This window comes from Lepidochelys kempii, chromosome 1, assembly GCF_965140265.1.
Source record: "Lepidochelys kempii isolate rLepKem1 chromosome 1, rLepKem1.hap2, whole genome shotgun sequence".
NCBI lineage: Eukaryota > Metazoa > Chordata > Testudines > Cheloniidae > Lepidochelys > Lepidochelys kempii.
In genome coordinates, this window is record NC_133256.1 from 326,104,613 (window position 1) to 326,117,382 (window position 12,770).

Below are 12,770 nucleotides of genomic sequence, written 5' to 3' on the forward strand. Positions count from 1 at the left end.
GCATATCTTATCTGCCTGGCTTGCTCTTGCCCCCTCTTGGGGAGTGACTGCAGCCTTTCCCAGCAGCAGCTCCCCTTTCTGCAGTCAGTTACTAGGCTTTATGCAGGCCCTGCCTGTTCCTCCACAGGTGAGCCTGTCGTTAATTAGCTGCCTCCAGCCTAAATTGCCCCTGCTTTTAGCCTAAATAGCTGATTGGGCCTACCTGGCATAATTCAGCTCTTGTGAGGGTAGTGTGGGGAGTCCACCCCATCACAATTAGTAAATATCCAACTTCATAGGCTTATACAAATTGGAAAAAGTATACATTAGATGCCTAGATAGAGTAGAACAAATCTTATCTTAAACTATTTTTGCTTATTTGAAAGTGGAAGAAGGGTTTCTGAAAATTGTGATTTTTTTTTTATAATTTCTTCTCTGCATTTGCATGTAAATATATATAATCTATTATTGAACATATTTGCAGCACTGATGAAACAATGAGTTTTAACCAAAAAAGGGTGAAGGAAATGAACTTGTCTTCAGTAAGTTACTTTCTGCACTACTGGTTTAAAAAGATACAATTGCTGTATTGAATTTTTTTTATATATCAGTATATTATAGTGAAATATTTTGTGGAGGTTTGTCTTTGCTTTTGTTGTGAATGTCATCTTGTTGTTTGTATTCCTGAATATTACACTGTGAAACATTACGACCTAAGTCAGAGTGAAAACCTTGGAAGCAAAATGCCATAATTAGTAGTTGAAACATATTTTTATTCACTTTACATCACCCAGACGTGTGTTATATGCTGTACAGTATAGACTGACCATGTCTAATACATTGTCAATTTTTCTGTCTTTTTTCTGCAGGCTGCACTAAATTTTACTAAATATTGTGAACCAGTGGTCAGAGGAGAAGGTAAGTGCTTTGCTTTTCTATTAGGCTGTTTCTACGAGTGCTGCAACAACACCGCTGTAATGTAGACACTTGCTACAGCAGTGGAAGAGGTTTTTCCCATCTTTGTAGTAAATCCACCTCCTCGAGAAGTGGTAGCTAGGTTGACAGAAGAATTCTTTAATCAGCCTAGCAGTGTTTATGTCGGGGCTTAGCTTAACTATGTCTCTTGGGGTATAAATCTTTTACACCAGTGAGCGACGTAGCTAGGTCAGCCTAAGTTTAAGACGTAGACCAGGCCTGAGTAGCAGTCCACATTTAAAATGGTGCGGCTCCACCTGTGCCTCTTCTGGAGTGCCCCGCTTTGATTCACTTTCCATTCACTCTGACAATCACAGCAGTGTTGCTTTTACTGTCTAATACGGCTTCCGTATGAGGACAGATTAAGAAGACTAGTACTTTCAGCTTGGAAAAGAGATGACTAAGGGGGGATATGATTGATGGCTATAAAATCATGACTGGTGGGGAGAAAGTAAATAAGGAAGTGCTATTTACTCCTTCTCCTAACACAAGAACTAGGGGTCACCAAATGAAATGAATAAACAGCAGGTTTCAAACAAACAAAAGGAAGTATTTCTTCACACAACACACAGTCAACCTGTGGAACTCTTTGCCAGAGTATGTTGTGAAGGTCAACACAATAACAGGCTTCAAAAAAGAACTAGATTAAATTCATGTAGGATAGGTCCATTAATGGCTATTAGCCAGGATGGGCAGGGATGGTGTCCCTCGCCTCTGTTTGCCAGAAGCTGGGAATGGGTGACGGAGGATCACTGGGTCATTACCTGCTCTGTTTGTTCCCTCTGGGGCACCTGGCATTGGCCACTGTCGGAAGACAGGGTACTGGGCTAGATGGACCTTTGGTCTGACCCACTGTAGCCGTTCCTATGTTCTAATGCACACAAGGCAACATTTGGAGTGTAGCAGAAGCAGATTAACAAGCTTTTAGTCAGTGTTTTATGGAGATCAGAAGGAAACTGCTGCCAAGCCTTTTCCCTCCACTAACAGCTGCTCCCTCCTGTACAACTTCTCCTCATACCTCAACAGCTAAGACAAGGGAGAAACTACCTTACCTCTCAGGCCTAGGAGTGGAGAGTGAAAGCAGCTATTCTGTTAAATAGTCATGGAGTATCACAAAGTAACCACAGTACAACTTTGTTGCCTTGCAGCGTGCTGTTCACATCAGTAGAAGATAATTCTGTATCATGGTAATGCAAATATTTCAGAATGTCAGGATGTCCCATTGATTATTTGGTGTGTCTGACTCTATTCAGCTATTCAATTGAATTTCACTCTTCTATAGGTTAAACACTTTTTCAGAGTTTACACTAAGAAAGCTAATTTTTACTCTATGCAGCAAACGAACGTGACACACGTCGACTCTGGAAAAATATTGAATCTCATTTGAAGAAAGCAATGCAGACTGTTTATCTCCGGGAAATATCCAGGTAATTGTCCCTTTATATTTTTAGCCATCCACCTCTCAAAAAAGCCTTACTTAAAATGTCATATATGTGGTGAGTAGTATTTCTTCCTGTCAGACTGACTCTCCCTTTTTCTTTTAACGGTTTCTTTGTAGCCATAAAATACTACAACTATACTTGTGTGTCTCAGATAGGAAAATACAAACAAGTGTTCAGTGTGTTTTATGAGATGTTACGAAGCTATTAAGTTAATGTGTGAAGCAGATTTTAAGGCAAAAAGCATATAAAACTGTTTATTAACTGGACACTGAAGCAGTCCTCCACCAATGGAGATTTGCTTAGTCTTTCACCAATGCGCAGGCAAACAGGTGGACGTTGCATCATGCCTGGAAAGTCAACAATAATTCAGACTGTCTGGAAGGGCCGTCTAAAGGAGAGAGCCCCTTATGGATAATGTTCTGTCAGCAGCTCCTCCCTGTTATAACAAAGGTCAGACATGGGTAAGGTGTTTCTGCTATTAATGGATGTGTTAGGTATGACTCAAGTGTCCTGTCTTGTTCTATAGTCTTTAATTTTTGGTATACTTAATTGGTGGGTTTTTTCAGTGTTGGGCTTTTGGGGTTTTATTATTGACTTACATTTTAATTTACAAAAATGAAAACCCCTTTTAAACATGCTTATAATCCAATAAATCTCATAATTCTATTTGGTAGGAAATAGAGGAAAAAATATAGGGTGCTTTTCAATAATTCATGACTTCTGAAACATGGAAATCCATCACCAGAATATATAAGGATAACTGAAAATGCTCTTTTCAAAATTGCCTCTGAAGTTCCACACTGTATCATTCATGTCTTACTATGCAAACCTCAGGATTCTTTAAGGTACTATAAATATGAGAGGCAAACACACAGGCTCCTCAAAATCATCTTATTGGGGCAAGGTTTATAAATCCACTGCACCATCATTGACCTGCAGTTCCTTTCTTTCCTTCACCTCCTGCTTTCATGGAACAAAAACCTTCTTCTCTTCATGGGATTATTTTTAAATAGCATGAAGAATTTATAGGTGGCTGGGTGGTGGTGAATTAAATTCTTGATTAACTTTTATTTGTGAGAGGGGCTAGAGACTGTCTCCATAATGGCACAGGAAAAAAAAAAGATATTCAAGATGTATTTTAGAGACAAGCATAATCTGTGTTTGAATGAAGGGTATTTGTTCAAAAATTATGTGTCTGTGTGATTCAATCTGAGTGAAAAACCATAACCTTGCTCATAGAAAAGGCTTTGGTGGTTAAAGGACCCAAATAAAGCCCCCCTCCTCTCCCCCTTGTTAATCTGTTGGATCTGACATCCGAAGACTTTCCTAAAACTATAAAGTGACCTGTGAGGAGTATCTGAGGGGCTCATTTTAAAAAGCATCAGAATCTTTGGATCTATCCCCATTGGGTAGAGCACTTGTGTACTCTCAAGCTGGGAGAACTTCTCAGATCTGTTGTTAGCAGCTTCTAGAAAGAAGCAGCATAGGTGCTCAAATATAGCAAGAAACACTGATCTTCAAAAACTGCTAAAGAGTTCTCTCCCCTTGGGGGTTCTAGAAATAGCTGCTCCAAGAAGCAGTCATTAATGGTGTCTAAAAACTTCATCTCAGAATCCCATACTGAGGGACTGCAGATATCCCCCATTATGATTGAGTTTTCTACTTTTAAAGCCACTCTAATCTCCTGAAGCATTTCACAATCACTATCACCATCCTGGTCAGGTGATGGATAGTATTTTCCTACTGCTATACTCTTATCATTCAAGCATGGAATTTCTATCCATAGATATTCTAAGGTACAGTTTGATTCATTTAAGAGTTTCTCTATTTGACTCTGTGCTTTCTTTCATATACAGTGTCACTACCGCACCACCTAATGTGTCATTCCTATGTATGTTGTACCCTGGTATTACCGTGTCCCATAGATTATCATCACTCCACCAAGTTTCTCTAATGCCTATTACAGGGAGTCCTCGGACTTGCAACGTAGTTCTGAGGAATGAATTGTGTCGTAAGTCAAAACGTTGTAAATCAAAACCACTTTTACCATAGGAATCAATGGTATGAAGGGGCGACTGGTTCCTGAACCAAGGCTTGATACACTATTTTCACCACAATAACCCAGATTTTTGTACTAAATGAATTATAGATGACTAATGTTGCATCAATGTATTTATTGTATCCTGTTCGTTTGAATGGTGTTTACAAAATACAAACTCACATATGCTGCTCAGAATGCAGGCAACACAGGCTCAGAAAGCCAGGGAGAACGACACACAAATGAGTAAGGTAGTTAAATGGAAATTAATAGGTACAGTCACAAGAGTGAAATGCCTGCAGGCTGCATGGAAACTTTTTAAAAACATCATAATAGAGGCTCAAAGTAAATGTATACCCCAAATTAAAAAACACAGTAAGAGGACCAAAAATTGCCACCATGGCTAAACAGCAAAGTAAAAGAAGTAGTTGGAGGCAAAAAGGTATCCTTTAAAAACTGGAAGCTAATCCTTTTCAGGGAGCATTGTCATGAGGGTCTTTTAAGACAGGAAGTACAATCTCTTGCAGTCTTTGTGGTGGTTGAATCAGTTCCATTGGATTTTATCAGAGGAGGGTTCTACTCCAGGTACTGTACTACTTGGGTTCCCAAGACAAGAGGAGGATGGAGACTGATTTTAGATCTCAGGACTTTGAACAGCTTCATCCTCTCTTTGATTCAGATTAGTAACCCTGGAAGTGATAATTCTCTTTGGATCTGCGGGGGTTGGTCTGTGTGTGTGTGTGTGTGTGTCTCCCTCCCTCCCTCCCTCTCTCTCTCTCTCTCTTCAAGATAAACACTTTCATATAGCTGTGACCCTTATCTCACGTTTCCTATGGTTCATTCTTGGCAAAGACTACTACCAATACTGCATCCTACCCTTGGGTTTTTCAGCTGCCCCAAGGGTCTTTAAAAGTGCCCTTGGCGGTAGCAACTCATCTTTTCAGATGGGAATAACAGTCCTCTCTCCCTATTTGAACGACGCACTCCTTTCTCGAGGTGCAATCAGTAACCAACAGGACCCTATCTCTTTCCCACTCCTTGGGCCTCTGCCATTCTAGACACCATTACAGCCAAAGCATGTTTGCCCATGGAGAGACTCGCTATAAGGTCCAGCCTCATTTCCACAATACGTCAGACCTGCAAGCCACAGTGAGGATTTGCCTTCAGCTCCTGGCCACATAGCAGCCTGTATATCCATAACATCCCTTGCAAGACTACACTCCTATTTTCTTCAGGTTTGGCTGTGCACAAATTGTCCAAGTGGGTGTCATACCTCAGAGGGTCATCAGCTTCCTCAATAGGTGGAAGGAGCCTCAAAATGTCTGCTTTGGGAGTTCCATTTTCATGTCCTCCCCCACAAAGATCATCTCTCTAGATGCCTCCCTAGTAGGCTGGGGCACCCATTTCCAGGATTTCACAGCTTAATGGAGACCTTTCTCCAGATCAACATTTTAGAATTCAGTGCAGTCCATTAGACTTGCCATCACTTCCTACCCAACATCAGGGCCACTCAGAGTAATGCTGGGCAGCAGGGCTGCAATGTATTTTATAAATCACCAGGGAAGAGCAATATCCCAGTCCTTATGCACAGAATTAATAAAACTATGGAATTGGGGTACATATCTCACCACATAGAGATCTTAGCACTGGTCTACACTAAGGGGGGGGGTCGACATAAGATACTCCAACTTCAGCTACGTGAATAGCGTACCTGAAGTTGGCGTATCTTAGGTCAACTTACCTGTCCATGAGGACAGCGGCGAGTCGACCGCTGCCGCTCCCCCATCGACTCTGCTTCTGCCTCTCACGAGCTGGAGTTCAAGAGTCGACGGGGAGCGCATTTGGGGATCGATATATCGTGTCTAGATGAGATGTGATAAATGGATCCCCGATAGATAGATCACTACCCGCCAATCCAGCAGGTAGTGAAGACCTGCCCGAAGTGATTTATCTACTGGGACTGAAGAACACTGTAGCAGACTTCCTGAGCAGGAAGTGGGATCTGAGTGACACAATATTTCAGACACCTGGGGTTCCCCAGAGAGAAATCTTTGTAACACCATCCATGCAGAGTACTGACACTTCTTTTCAAGGGGAAGGCACAGTCACAACTTGTTGGGAGATGCCCTCCTTACGCTCTTGGCCTCACATGTCACTCTGTTTATCCCTCAGCACCGTTGTTTCTCAAGGTCCTAAATAAGTCCACACAAGAGAAAGTGGTGGACATCATCATAGTGCCATCATGGCCAAGGCAGGTATCTGATTTGCCTGTCCCTGTGACCACTACTTCACCTTCCTCTGGCAGCAGATCTCCTCACCCAGCAGTCAGGCACTATGTGACCCACCTCCGTGCCTGGCTCCTAGGTGGCTCTCTAGCGTACAACAGGACTGGTCTTCAGAAGGGCAACAAAAATGATTAGGGGACTGGAACACATGAGTTATGAGGAGAGGCTGAGGGAGCTGGGATTGTTTAGCCTGCAGAAGAGAAGAATGAGGGGGGATTTGATAGCTGCTTTCAACTACCTGAAAGGGGGTTCCAAAGAGGATGGCTCTAGACTGTTCTCAATGGTAGCAGATGACAGAACGAGGAGTAATGGTCTCAAGTTGCAGTGGGGGAGGTTTAGATTGGATATTAGGAAAAACTTTTTCACTAAGAGGGTGGTGAAACACTGGAATGCGTTACCTAGGGAGGTGGTAGAATCTCCTTCCTTAGAGGTTTTTAAGGTCAGGCTTGACAAAGCCCTGGCTGGGATGATTTAACTGGGAATTGGTCCTGCTTTGAGCAGGGGGTTGGACTAGATGACCTTCTGGGGTCCCTTCCAACCCTGATATTCTATGATTCTATGAAATGATATGGCTCAATAGTAGAAAGCCTACCTACAGAAATGAAGATGTTTTCAAGCCTGGTGTATCCATCTATCTATACCTCCTCTTGAGTCTCTCCTCATGCACGTTCTCAATTACCTGCTAAATTAAAAACCACAGGCTTATCACCGGAGCTCAGTTCAGGTTCACCCTGCTGCTATTACAACTTTTCACTTCCTAATGAGGTCTTTGCTCACTCAACCATTGCAGGATTCATTAAGGCTCTGTTTAACTTTTATCTGTTTATGAAGAACCTGCTACACATGGACTTCAGCTTAGTCCTCAACGCTGTGAGAAACCCCTCCCCCCCCCATTTGAACCTACAGGGAGTTGTGTCCTTCATTTGTCCTTTTAAGACCTCATTCCTCATAGCCATCACCTCAGTCAGAAAAGTAGGGGAACTCGGAGTACTTAAGGCTGACCCACCTTACACTCTGTTCTGTGGCAATAAGGTGACGTTATGTCCCCATTGCTGTCTTCTGCCTCAAGTTTCATCAGAATTCCATGTTAATCAGGACATTCATCTACCAGTGTATTACCCCAAGCCTCGATCTTTGCAAGAACAAGGGAGTCTCCATGTGCTGGATACACAAAAATGTACCTTGGCAGGATTAAGCTTCTTGGCTTTTCCTAGTCTGTTTTTTCCTGTTTCCATGGCAGAAAAAATGAAAGGGCAAAGACTGAAAATGGGTTTCAGGATACATCCTCACCAGTAACAAAGCCTCGAAGGTGCGTTCTCTACCTAGGGAGATGGCCCATTCCACCAGGGCTCAGTCTCCCTCTACGGCCTTACTGAAGAACATACTCATCTTGGACATTTGCAAAGCTGTCACCTGGTCTTCAGTACGTTTTCTCAACACTGCTCTTGTCTGTGCATCAGCTCTAGAAGTGGCCTTTGATGAGCCTCTTCTTTGGCTCATACTGAATCCACCTCCTCAGCACCCTTCCCCCTCAGTTGGGGTGCTCCTTGGGAAACTGCCAACATGGAGCACCCATAACAGCAATAACTCGAAGGAGGAGAGGTTACTTACCTTGTACAGTAACAGGAGTTCTTCGAGATGTGGGTTCATCTAGCGCAGTATCCTGTCTTCCAACAGTGGCCAATGCCAGATGCTTCAGAGGGAATGAACAGAACAGGGCAATTATTGAGTGATCCATCCATTTTTTGTCCCAGCTTCCAGTGGTTAGAGGCTTAGGAAACCCAGAGCATAGATTGCATTTGTGACCATCTTGGCTAATAGCAACTAATGGATCTATCATCCAGGAACTTATCTAATTCTTTTTTGAACCCGGTTATACTTTTGGCCTTCGCAACATCCCCTGGCAACGAGTTCCATGGGTTGACTGTGTAGCTTGTGAAGTAGTATTTCCTTTTGTTTAAAACAAACCTGCTGCCTGTTAATTTCATTGTGTGACCCATAGTTCTTGTGTTATGTGAAGGGGTAAATATACTTCCTTATTCACTTTCTCCACACCATTCATGATTTTATAGGCCTCTATCATATCCCCTCTTAGGCATCTCTTTTCCAAGCTGAGAAGTCCTAGTCTTTTTACTCTCTACTCATGTGGAAGCTGTTCCATCCCCCTAATCATTTTTGTTGCCCTTCTCTGTACCTTTTTGAGGTTGGCAACCAGTACTGCACTCAGTATTCAAGGTGTGGGTGTACCATTTAATACCAGGCACTCGAATTCACTCATCTTTAGTATATAGACTTCTAGCATTTATATACAAACACTTATAAAAATTTTCACTTTTTAGCTGTCTGCCATTATGTGATGTAATTGAATGGAACTCTTTTTTCATATGACTTTCTCTTCAGTTCCTACCTGTACTCTATCAACTTCATTCCTATCTTGTTTACTTAGGATATAGAGAATTGCCGTTAATAGATACTTCCCTAAGGGATGTCTCCATCCGAACTATGTGCTCCTTTGCACCTGTCGGCTTTCCCTCAGCCCTTACTTTAAAAACTCTTCTACAACCTTCTTAATTTTACATGTCAGCAATCTGGTTCCATTTTGGGTTAGGTGGAGCCCATTCTTCCTGTATAGACTCTTCCTTTCCCATTCTGTATAGACTATGTTTGAGAAGGAACCGTAGTGGTGGCAAGCCTGTCCCACCCTGTATACCTTGTACCTGAGCACAAGGATGCATAGGGCACAGGTCTGGACCTGCTCACAAAATCTTGGCTCACGAATCCATGGATTCTGATGTGGAGGACCCATAGGGACAAAACCATCTTGAACTCCAGTTACTCTGCAAGGTAAGTAACGTCTCCTTTTCATTTGGATATAACAGGTATTATTTCTTTAAACACCTCTCTTCCTTTTTTTAGCTCACAGTGGGAGAGAATACAGCAGGATGATGGAGAACCTGGGCACTTGAAAGGTATCAAATAGATGCAATAATTCTAAATAGTAGTAGTTATGGTAGCAGTTATTTAGTGATGTGATTGCTGATCCCTAACAAACAGTTGAATGGAATTACTTTACTGAGGCCTAGATTGTACCTCCTTCCTTGGTGCAGAATATGCCTGGATGTTGAGCCTGGGCATGGGGGGGCGGGGAATAAACCACTACTCCTACGTGCAAAAGGGTGGGGAGTAGGCTGATCCACAACCCTGTGCATGACCAGCAGAGATGGCTGGATCTGAAGGAGAAATGTGCTGCCTCTGGTAATGGGCTGACACAGCATATACCTGAGCAAAACAGGAACCCTGGACAAGTTGTGGCTGAGAGGTATGTGAATCATGACTGTCACAATTCCTTTCTACTGCTGCCTCTGGAGTAGTGCAGCTCTGTGCCACCACCCATTAGGCAGAACTGAGAGTTAAGTCTTAATCTGCTCTTTAGTTTTCAATTACTCTTCAGGGAAGATTAACATAATAACAGCCATACTGGGTCAGACCAAAGGTCTGTCTAGCTCAGTATCCTGTCTTCTGACAGCGGACAATGCCAGGTGCTTCAGAGGGAATTGACAGAACAGGTAATCATCAAGTGATCCATTCCCAGCTTCTGGTAAACAGAGGCTAGGAGATTACTAAAATGTCTTCTTTGAAAAGCCCCTCTGCCATTCAGCAATAGGTTCTTGCCCGGTTCTGAATTTTTGGACCATCTTTTCCCCCTAGTCTCCACAATGGTAAGACTCTCTTCTTTTGAGAGGCAGTCAGATGCAGTATGTTCTGTCAAAGCTGTGGTGATAGTTTATAGATAATGTGGTAGTGATCAGAGTGAGATTCAGACCTTTACTTTTTAAACAAATATGTTACTTTTGCAGTGTGTCTAGTCAAGGGAAATAGAATCATAGGGTTATTCGTAAACCTCCTATTTTTACCAAATGACAACAATACACTTATTCCTGATTAGCTCAAAAAAGAGAGATTTTACTCAGTTACTTTCAGGATACTTTAAGCTTATACGCTAGGGAAAATGTTTTTGTTGGTAAATAACATTTCTGACATTAGCATTGTTCTAAAGAGAAATTAATATGTAATAAACTGTACTGTGGATGTAATTAAGCAAACAGTTATTCAATGCATAATTCTAATCCCAGCAGGTCAGAAAGATGGAGTAGGAACACAGGCATTTCAGTATTCAACTCAATTGTCTACAAGCAGGAGTTTCTTTTATCTGGGATTGCATTTTTAATTAAAATACTGTACGAATAAAACAGCTACTTGACTGTTAGTAGAAGCTGAAAAAAATATGCCATGCTTTCATGACTACCTTAAAGGAAACTTGTAAATAACCCTTCTCAAGTGCTCCACAATTATATTGTGGACTCTGAAATTTACACTAACTTTTAAACACGTTCCACTGTTTTGATCCTTATTCGTTAAACGTACAAAGATTAAAGCCTACATTTTTTGTTTGTTTGAGCATTGACAGGTACATGCTTGGTATTGTACAAAGCACAGAAGACAAGCTACAAAGGGCAGGGAACAGTCTAGATGAAAAGACAAAACTGAGTAGTCACAAAATAGACCCTCTAGGAAACTGACCTCTCCAGCCAACAGCAAAGATAAGGCAGCTTGAGCCTGCTGGTCATACACATTTTAAATAAAAAAAAAAAATTACAGTGACTGGAAGAAAGTGGGGAAAGAGAAAAGTGTAGAAATGGAAGGGTGAAAGGAAGGAGGAAATACACATTGTAGAATACTCTTGTGTATGTAAAATATATGTAAACTTGCAAAATGCATGTATAGTAGACTAGACCAAACAAATCAGGCTGAGAGTTTTGAAGGTAAAAGCAGTGGTGAGCTGGAGCCTGTTCGCACTAGTTTGCTTGAACCGGTTGTTAAATTTTGAAGCAGTTTTAGAACCAGTTGTTAACCCGCTTCCCTGAAGGGGGCGCTGAGGCTTTGATGGGCTCCGACCAGGAAGTGATGTAATTCCTCCTCTGGCCACCGGGGGCGCTGCGCTGCGGGAGCCATGTGGGCTGCCACTTGGCCCTGGGCATGATCTCTGTTGCTGCTGCTGCTCCCCCGACCCCTGGCCCTGGGGCTCCCGCTGCTGCCTGGTGGGTCCCCCACTGCTCTGCTGGGCCTGGGCTGCGTCCTACTGCTCTCCCCGTGAGTACCCACCACCCTGCCACCAGCCACCCCTGCCTCCAGCCATCCCCTGCCCGCAGCTAGCCCCCGTCTCCAGCTGCCCCCACACCCCCTGTCTCCAGCAGCTCCGCACCCCTTGCTTCCAGCTAGCCCTGCCGCATGCCCATCTGCAGCTGGCACCACGTCCACTGGTGCCCTGCAGTTCCCAGGGCAGTAACCCTGCACACCTGCTTCAATGAGGGGGGCGTGGAGCAGCTGGGACCCACACATGTGCACACCCTAGGGTGACCAGACAGCAAGTGTGAAAAATCAGGACGGGGTGGGGGGTTATAGGAGCCTATGTAAGAAAAAGACCCCAAAATCGGGACTGTCCCTATAAAATCGGGACTTCTGGTCACCCTAGCACACCCCCAGGGAGTGGCGGGGACCCACACATGTGAAATGGAGCTCATTTCTAGTTCAGGCCCATCTTTTTAAAAAAAACTTTAGGCAGGGTTAACATACATCCGTATTTTCCCAGACAGGTCAGGCTTTTTGGTTCTTAAATCGCCGTCCGGGAAAATACGGACGTATGGTAACCCTGTTGGTACAAAAAATACATACTGGGGCACATCCCTTAAATCAGAACTTTTTATAGGGAACCGGTTGTTAAGATTTTGGCAGCTCATCACTGGGTAAAAGGTTTCCAATCCTAAATAAAATTAAAAAAACAACATGTCCAGATGCTGAGCTGCAGCTGAGAAAACAGCCACCACCAGGGTGTTGGTGTGTGTTCAAAGATGCAATTTGGCTCCCTAGTTGGAGTCTGGCTCATTGTGGAGCTGGTTCCTTGAGAAGTTTATCGCAGCCTGAAGGTCAAATCTCAATTGGGAAGAGGACAGATTGACAGTTTTGCCATATCCACACTAGCGAACCAAACTG

General features: G+C 43.1%; 1 protein-coding gene across 6 annotated transcripts in view; it reads left to right on the forward strand.

The window, feature by feature from the left end:
- Positions 1 to 12,770, forward strand: part of ORC5 (origin recognition complex subunit 5) — a 120,610-nt gene that overhangs the window by 28,170 nt on the left and 79,670 nt on the right. For all 6 annotated transcript variants that reach the window (XR_012156834.1, XM_073328522.1, XM_073328525.1 and 3 more), the window contains exons 8-10: positions 849 to 897; positions 2,291 to 2,381; positions 9,636 to 9,688. Coding sequence is in view for 5 of the 6 variants with exons in the window: in XM_073328522.1 (XP_073184623.1) it covers positions 849 to 897; positions 2,291 to 2,381; positions 9,636 to 9,688 (193 nt within the window). In the remaining variant the exon portion in view is untranslated. The remainder of the gene's footprint in view (positions 1 to 848; positions 898 to 2,290; positions 2,382 to 9,635; positions 9,689 to 12,770) is intronic.